The sequence below is a fragment of the Propithecus coquereli genome, unplaced genomic scaffold, assembly GCF_000956105.1.
Source record: "Propithecus coquereli isolate 6110/MARCELLA unplaced genomic scaffold, Pcoq_1.0 Scaffold310, whole genome shotgun sequence".
Taxonomy (NCBI): domain Eukaryota; kingdom Metazoa; phylum Chordata; class Mammalia; order Primates; family Indriidae; genus Propithecus; species Propithecus coquereli.
The window spans coordinates 1324340-1334027 of record NW_012148731.1 but is presented as its reverse complement, the minus strand read 5'-3'; the positions used below and the strand labels follow the sequence as shown (position 1 = coordinate 1334027).

The 9688-nt window shown below is 34.9% G+C and overlaps 1 protein-coding gene across 1 annotated transcript in view; it reads right to left on the bottom strand.

Annotated features, from left to right (window-relative positions):
- VRK1 (vaccinia related kinase 1) overlaps positions 1-9688 on the bottom strand; it is an 83033-nt gene that overhangs the window by 28683 nt on the left and 44662 nt on the right. The window contains exons 4-5 of the mRNA XM_012650106.1: positions 5474-5543; positions 4158-4245 (exon numbers count right to left, since the gene is read on the bottom strand). Coding sequence (XP_012505560.1) covers positions 4158-4245; positions 5474-5543 — 158 coding nt within the window. The remainder of the gene's footprint in view (positions 1-4157; positions 4246-5473; positions 5544-9688) is intronic.

Genomic DNA, 9688 nt, shown 5'->3' with positions numbered 1-9688 from the left:
AAGGAAGGAAGGAAGGAAGGAAGGAAGGAAGGAAGGAAGGAAAAGAAAAAATAAACAAAAAAACAAACATCAGAAGGATACAAAAATCTCACTTGTATGTTGCAGGCTTCTATAATAACAATACAATATGACAATTTCCATAGGGAAGGAAGAGCTAACTAACATTAAAAGATAACATACCAAATAAAAAATTCAAGATTCTAACCATTTTTGAACTGGAAGAAAATTAGAGATCATCTTCTCTAAACATCTTTTAATAAATAAAATAACTAACGTCTATGTAGGTAAAGTCATTTGTCTAAAGTCATATAACTAGTTAGTGACAAAACATACATTCATGTAAGATTTCCCAGTACCCTGACCTATAAGATAATAAAGAGGGAACAAGAATTTTGACTTTCTGATTTCCTTTATATACCAGGTCTTGAAAGGTTGAGATGAGACCAGGACATATGGACATGTTTGCTTTTACAAAATAAGTGATGTGTGTAATGATTATGAAACAGGCTGAACATCCCAAATCCAAAAACCTGAAATCTAAAATCTTCCAGAATTCGAAACTTTTGAGCACCAACATGATGCTTAAAGAAAATGCTCACTAGAGCATCTTCAGATTTCAGATTTTTGGATTTGGGATGCTCAACTGGTAGGTATTAATGCAAATATTCCAAAATAAATCTAAAACACATCTGGTCCCAGGCATTTTTGATAAGAGATACTCAACTGTACTACATGGGTAACAAAAATATCTCAGACAACAGTCTGAAAGAGGGCTGAAACACAATTGCTTAATTCTATATGGGATCTATTAATAAATCACATTATGTAGGTCTTTGTTTTTATTCATAGATCATCCTACCACTATTTTAAACAATCCCTTAATCTCCTCACTACTTCTAAATTATAAATGTCAACTGCAGCATGATTCCATAAATTGCATAGAAATTTACCACATTATTCTAGAAAGACAGCTCTACCAACCACTTAGTAGTAAGATGAAGGTTATTTCTAAGTAACTCCTCTAAGTAAAAACTTTGATGTATACCTTTCTAGGGACTTGGATAAAACATGCAAGTAATGGGAAAATATAAATTAGTATGAATGATTTAACAATGATAGCAGCTAACATTTTTACAATCCTAACATTATTCTAAGCCCTGCATAGATATTAATTCAAATGAGTTACAAGGAAAAGTAAGGATTTCTGGCAGGGAGGGGACTGGAAGAATAATCTTACTTTCTATTTCTTTACTTTTGTAAGAACTATAATGATTATTTTTAAGAGCTTCAGCTTAAAAATAAATCAATACCTTATACATGACTAATGTTCTCTTTTTGAAGGAGACATTTCTAGCAACCTAATTTTCTAACAGAAACAGGCTAAGAGGTAAGGTCACCACTAGCAAGTGGTGAGTTAAGACTTTGGCTCAAGTATGTCTGGTTTCAGTCACTGAACTATTAGGCACCTCTGATCCACACCAGCAAAGTTCTCTCTAGCAGCACCATGGTCAGTCAGCTTACAGAGTCAACCTTCGACCCCGTCATCTCTCTCAGGCCCCGGCAACCTCACAGGAATCACATACACGCAAGCCCTATTTAACCAGTCCCAAGCTTTATCATAAAATAGGTGATAAGAATGTATACAGTAAAATGTGCTATGACAGTATGGGCAGCTTTAAGACAGACCACCATTCCCTAGCAAAACACCACCATTCCCAAATATAAATAATAAATAAATAAAACCAACAATAATAACCACAATGATAACCACAAAGTTTTCCTTTACTTGCAGCTTAAAGCATCCAAAGCAAACTAAATCGGGTTACAAACTAAATAATTACAATGGATATTTACTGGGCACTTACTATGTGCCCTTATAATTTACGTGTTTTCATTTCATCTTAACGATAACTCCATAGAGCAATATTATCATCCCCATCTTACAGGTAAGGAAACATGACAATGAAGAAACTAGCCCAGGACCACACCTGATGGAATCGAGAATTATCAATCTAGTGCTAGATTTGTTCAGTGATGTTTAGGTTTCATTGTGATATACTATACTTTTTTTTTTTAGAGGAAGTTTATAGGAAATTATGAAAGAGTTGGAAGAGGCTTTGTTATTTCAAGTCCAAAAATGTTCTAACCCCAAGCACACTTTTCTTCCAATCATCTCCACAAAATGTGGTTTTACATAATGTACTGTTTCTTAGGAATATAACTATTGCATACTGGAGCACAAATATATTTACTTTCCAGCAAGTCATCTGCAAGGGTTTTTCTCACTTTACTCCCGTCTAGATAGTCTCTGATTCACCACGTAAACCAATTCCCAAGTGCCACTTTCACCATCACATCATCTCATCCCTTGCTCAACAGCATGTAATAGCTTCTGACTACCTCCTGTTCATCAGTTTCCAAACTGCTCTTTCCTCTCTGCATCTTCATTATGTGCCCCAGGCTCTTTCTCCAAGTTTATTTCCTTCTCTCCTTTATACACATGCCCTCTTCCCTTGCTGGAGAAAGATGGGCATCAGGTCACACAGCAGGACAGAGGCTATCCTCCCCTGGAGATGTCAGCCCTCCTTTCAATGATTTTCTAAACCAGTAGGTCTTAACATTTAAGGGGGATTAAAGGCCCCTTTGGGAGTAAAAGCTAATACTTATCTATATTCCACATATATTCTAAGAGTTTTACATTTAATTCTCATTAAGTGAGTAGCTGTTAATCCATTTCGCAGATGAGGAAACTGAAGCAAAAAGAAGAAACTTACTTAAAGTCTCATACATTTTAAGGGGAAAAACACAGATTTGAAACTAGACTGTCTGGTTCTAGAACCTTCACTCTTAACTTACTTAACTAATCCTTGCTCTACAGTAATTCTCCAGAAAATCTTATAAAAACTATGAAAATTTGTCCCAGCTAAACTATATATAACAAAATGTTACATGTGATGTCAGGGAGCCCCACACTCCCTAAGAGATGCAAAGATACCAAGTGAACAACACTGGTTGCCTGCCCAACAACCGCACGTCCTCTTAGTCTTTTCTAACAGAGCGCCTTTTGGCTCAGGCATTCCCCCTCTTCCACAAAGCCAAATGCCTCACCAAGTTAATCACTGTGGTCACTCTGCCCATGCCAGTGAGTGGTTTAAGAATGAGCACTGATATAAGTCTGTCCAAGAAACTTGAGAAGAAGTCTGCCACGGGACTTCTGGGGAAGAGAAACTCACAAGATGCAATACTATTTTCTGCCACTGGGTCCTGTGTCTGCACATGAAGCCTAGAAATGGGGCAGCCACCTTGAGACCATACCATGGAAAACTAACAGAGAACAAAGCCACCATGAGGATGGCAAAGATGCAAGATAAGGAACCTGGGCCCTTGATGACTGCTTAAGACAGGTGAGTCAAAGTTTTCCTTTACTTGCAGCTTACAGCATCCAAAGCAAACTAAATCTGGTTACAAACTAAATCTACTCTTCAAGTCTCAGCTATGAGCCTTACTCCATGAAGCTCCATTCACTCATTCATCCAAATATTTAGAAAGTGTTGCTTAAGCATAAAATATTAGAGGTTTACTCCAACGCAACTATGCCAAAGTATGCATTCCCTCCATTCTCTCAACTCATAAAGACATGTGAGAGTTAGAATCACACAATAGCACTTAATTGTTCTCTAATTATTTCATACATGTTTGTTCTCTCACCAGCTAGACTGAAACCCTCATAAAGGGTGGAGTCTAATCTTCTGTGCGTAGATCATGTATATAACATGAAATACCAAATAGAATCCTAAAAGACTCCCTTTTGCATAAAGGACATGGGATTTTTGTATGTTTATTTTTAAGGGGGAAAAAAAATCAGGGCCTGTATGGTTTTGTTCCGCCTTGTCTGCTGGGTTCTAGTCAGTTGATATTGCTCTGTGGAAGTCCCCTGATTAGAGAGGAACCTCCATTCTAACAGGACATCACAGTTTGCTGCTATGGAAAGCAGAGGACAGAGATATAATCTTATTCATCTGTGTCACATACACTCCACACAGTCCAGATGAAGGCCTAGTAGTATTTTAGTGCTCGGTAAATAATTCTTGACTAAACCAACTGGACAATGAATGCTCAAAAAAGGAAGAAGAAAAACAAATCATACATATTTTTACCTTTTTCCATTTTTATCATGTAGACCAGACCCCCAATATTTAGGTACACCCAGGTACTTCAGTTTATGGGTACGAATCCATTTTTGAACTACAAGTTAAAACAGATGCTTATGATTTTAATTGTTAGACATAAATGACAACTTTTTAAAAAATCATTAAGAGCAGAATGTACTTACACATGGAAAAAGAATTCACCTTTATCCATTAAAAAGAAAATGAAGAATACATAGTATAATCAAAAAGTGAAAAGTACTTTAAAATCAAAGCATTTTTGTTAACCTACAAAATTTTGTTATCCTGCCCTTAAAACTGTCTTTAAAATGAAAAATCTACAGAAAGCATTTTTAAAAAGATCTAAACCACAGTACAGTCATCCCTCAGTTCCTGGAACCCTCCAAGATACCAAAAATTCAGATGCTCAAGTCCCTTACATAAAATGTTGTAGTATTTGCACATAATCTCTGCATATCCTCACATACACTTTAAATCATCTCTAGATTACTTATAATACGTAATATAATATAAATTCTATGTAAATAGCTCTTATACTATATTGCTTTTTAATTTGTATTATTTCTTATTGTATTGTTATCTTTTTATTGTTGTTTTTTCTTTTTTTCCAAGTATTTTCAATCCTTGGTTGGTTGAATCTGATGATGCGGGACCTGCGGATACCGAGGGGCAACTGTACTGAAGTTACGGTTTCTCTAATTACAAAAATGTTACTTGCTTCCACAGAAAGACCTATTTTTTTACACCAACATAAAAGTTTGCCTCAATCTAAAAGTCCTCAATCCGGAAATCAAGATCTAGGAGAGATGGATGGCTTCCTTGAGAAATTGCCAAGCTTGATACCATCCAACCAGCAGAATCCCTGGGTTCTTAGAGGAGAGGTGAGGGGAGGTAAGGGGAGGACAGAAGGGACAACAGTAACTACAAGAAGTTCTGCTCTCTACCTTGACATCCTGTTTTATTTCATCAATTATGGCACTCCCCCAGGTTATGTTCTCCAGAATCTAGAAAAATACTCAAAAAGATTTGGAGATCCTTGAGCTGTACTCATGAATTAGGGTTAATTCTCAGTATTTTCTAAATCTTATATCATTTATCATTTCTATATATTGATAAGATGAAATCTTGTCACAACAAACCCATTAAGAGATCAGAATTCTTTATACGAATTGCATTTAAATGGAATTTATAATGCAAAAAATAACAGAGTCATAACATAAGATATAATGCTCTAGTATTAGCTTAACAAAACAAAAATCGTGGTCATTTTAAAAGTGTAAACATATGTCTACTGTATTTCTTACTTTGCTCTGGTTTAGCAGCTCGCTGGTAGAACTTTAATTCAGTAAAAAGAGGTCCATTGTCACTCGGTTCCTTAAAACATAAGAGTTAATTAGTACTAGCAGTAGTTAAAATTACTGATTATTTTCAATGAGGCTTCAAAAAAACCTAACCAATTTTTCTTTCTAAACAATGTAATTTTGATACTTAAGTTTGTAATGGTGTTAAAGATTAAGTCAAACTCCTCAGAAATGTTGAGGGAAATTTAAGCCCATACATCTCATATTTATTTTAAGTTCCATTTCTATAAGTAATGAATTATACAAAATCAGATATACAGCTCAGTCTCTGCAGAAGTTTAAAAAACGTTTAAACTAATTTTCATCTTTATTAAGCTTCCCCTTAAGCAAAGATCAGCAACCATGTTAACTGTATCACCAAGGGGCTACAAGATATTTCTGAGATTTAATAAAATTTCAATACCTGATTTAACCAATTAGTGGCAAAATCCCATTCCTTTTCTGTGTCTTATTACAGTTATATTCAGTGTATCAGGACTGGCTGAAACAGACCTTACCACAAAGAAGAGTGTGTATGTATCCTGGCTCTCCAGAATGAGCGTACACTGTCCACTTAACTGCATCCTTTTCTTTCTGACATTGATTCCCATCTTTTTCAAACCAAAAAGCCCTACAACTTTTTCCCACACAATAATTTAAGTCAAGAAGAAAATGTGGCTCATTACCAATTGTTTTCTACCAACTTTACTGGACTACATTCATTTCATGTTTTAAGGAATATTAACAAAACTATTTATAAAGAGACATACATTTACAAAAGGTATTTGCACAAACAAGAAATAAAACCCGACAGGTATTTTGCCCTGTTAAATAAATATGAAAGAGTATAGAAGATCTTATAATTTTGTGAACTTTTTAAATAATAAATTTTATCTGACTAAAATTTGGTTAGTAGTTATTTAATGTTTGGTATTTTGTGTTATTACGTCGTTTATTGATAATTAGAGAAAAATTTTAAAGCAGTGAAAACTTCAAATGAGGAAACTAACATTTCTAAACTAATTTTAGGATTGTTTTTCTTTTTAGGAGATATGGGAAGAAAATTACTCTGGACAGAATATCTGTGTAGCTGGAGTTCAAGCGTCAGGAGAGCATTAGGAGAAGAGATAAATGAGGCCCACTACCTTAATTGAGAGAAAACTTGTAGCTTTGGGTTACTCGAGATGTCTTTTACAAACACTTAAAACATGTTCACTTTTTTTTCATTCAAGATACCCTTCCTTACCTATCATAGAAAGCCACTCTACACACACAGTTCTAGCATCTCAGATTTCTTGTAATTCAGAAAAATAGGAATCCCTAGTTAAAGCACTTAGAGGAAGATGATTAGCCAATCTGCAAATAGGCAGCACCTACTTATGAATAAGCATTTCACAGCAAATGGGCAATATGTATAATGCTTGGATGAAAACCTGAAAATAAGCTTCCTTTTTTGTTACAGGTAAGTATACTTTTCAGCCTGGCCTGGAAGAGAGTGGTATACATGGGCTTGGCATGTCATCAACTCCATAAGAAGTAGAAACTAACCAATATGCTAAAAATGTTGAGTGCTGAATGCTTAATTTATGGACTCGGCACCTCAAGTTTCTCTATAACCTGTGGCTCCTTTCCTAGCAGCAATGGTAGCTAGACAGACACTTGTGAATGTTTCAAGCCAATGGCTGAGAATAGGCCTTCAGCAGGAGTCCACAGAATCAGTATAAGAAATGGAAATTCAAAAGAAGAAATTTTGGTAAATTACTCTCCAAAGGCTAACTTTTGGGCTAGCTCATTAATATAATTCAGGTTTTAAAGGGGTTTTCCTAAGACAAATCCTGGCTTATACCATCAGTATAAAAGTCTGATTTATTCAGTTTCGACCTACGGCATATCAGCTTTAATTTTCAAGTTTCCCTTCAGGCAATAATTTATTAAACTTATAATAATGAGAATCAACCACATAAACCAGGCTATTGTAATGAAAGCCCCTCTACAATGAAGGCTCTTTGAGCTCATTTCATACTTTTTCTAATCCAATAAACTTCCATTATCACAAAATAAAGGAGCTACTTCCTTGGCTTTGCACTCCAGCCAAAGCTAGCTATTTCTGTTGAAGAAAATACCTTAACTCATAACTAAAATTTTATTAACATATTTCAAATCTAAAATACTTTGCCAACTCTATAATAGCCAAGATTTAGAAAAGAAATTGGGACTGACATTTTAACTAGAATATCACTAAACGTTTCTTTAAGACTTCTAAGTGTCAAAATGAAGATGACAACAGAAAAAAAATTAAAATGTGATATATTTCAATGGCACCATCTAAAAGCAACTGGCTGCCATTTAAAAATGAAGCTGCACAACGTTTCTCCTTCCTACCAAAAAATTATGATACATGAATTGAAAATTCAGGTCACTTCTCATAACATCAGTGACAGAAATCAAACATCAGTCTGCAAACTTCTTTCCAGGGAACTTTGAAATACAGATTTTTATCAGTTCACACTGGGAAAGGACTACGATACAATGAACTGTTTAAGATCCACCATCCAAAAGCCTGACCTCTACCTCCAGTTCTGCTACTGACATGACAGCAAAGGGTGAGTGCAATTCAAAGAACTACTAATTTCTTATTAAGTTTGTCAGCAAGAAAACACAAAAGAGAATTTCTTTCTCCTTGCATTATCTAACTTATCAATTTATCATTTCTCTCTGCACATTCACTTTCCTGAAATAAAACACAGATAGCATCTCTCAGTAGAGGCAGAGAAGACAAGTTTATTGTATCTTGGGTGCCCCAGCACCACTCTTCCTCAGCTGTTCCTGTAGGTCAAGCACTACAACCCCAAACAAAGCCAGAGATCATTATTTGGTAGGAGGGAGAACATTTTGAGTGAGTGCCTAAACATTTATCTTGAAGATGTATGTCTTAACTTCCCTGCAATGCCAAATATAAGAAATCTGTGGATTAACTATTTGGAGCTCTTTCATAAAGCAGATACATGTACTATTAGCAGTAACCAAAGTTTTTGACAAAGCTTCCAAATCAAAATGGAAACCCTTACCAGAAGCACAGAGTACCTGCAAGCCCCTACTGAAGAAAAGGATCATAAAATAAGGATAAACTATGTATGCACACGATTCCATTTAAAATAATTAAGGTGCTTTATGTGCCAGGTTCTATCAGTGGTTCTCAACCTGGATGCACAAAAGAATCACCTAGGAAGCTTTACTAAAAATACCAATACCCAGGCCTTACACCCAGAAATTCTGATTACACTGCACGACTAGGCTTGAGAAATATTGTTTGATATACCATTACATTATTAGGTCTAATTTCACATTAAACATCAATGTCTTTATTTCTTAAATATCATTTGCAAGTTTTTTCTCTAAAGATAAATATATATGCTCACTTTAGAAAATTTGGAAACATTTTGGTATATTTTCTTCATATATAGCCATTTTATAAAACGACCTTCATACTATATACAGAGGTTTGTATCCTACTTTTTTTAGTAATTATGAAATCTCCCCAAAGAGTAGTACGTGTTCTTTGAAAACATGATCTTTAACAGTCCCTAATGTTTTAAATGGCAAATGTTCATAAACGGTTCTGATTTTAATTCTGGAAAGAACTGATACTCATTTTACATGTTTGTATTTGATGAACCATTTCAACTTTTAATATCATAAAGCTGTGAGAAGGCAAATTATGAATGGCCTACTCTGAGTGATGCAGACAAGAGAGGAAGGTAAGTGGCATCAGGAAGTTGACAGTAAATGAATAAAGAGTAGTAAAAAGGTGGTGGATAATTATGGCTAAAATATATTCCAAAAAATAAATAAAATAAGCATTTAAAGACTTCATAGGAAAAAATAGTTTAAAACAAGGTCCTTATCAAATAAGTCAAAATCCAGTTAGGAAGATAAAACAAACGCACAAAAAACTAAAAACAAGTAGTGGCATAAGGAGGATATTAGCATACGAAATTGTAAAACAAATGTTAATACGAGGAGTGCTGTAGGAGTTTAAAGGAGTCCAGAAAAGACAGCTATCAGAGGAGAAAGAAGCAAACAGCAGTTACTAAATTTCCCCTTCAAAGGGAAAGAGAAAGTCATAACGTTGTTTTGTTTATGGCATTCTTCCAGGATCACAAACTGTAACACTGAAAA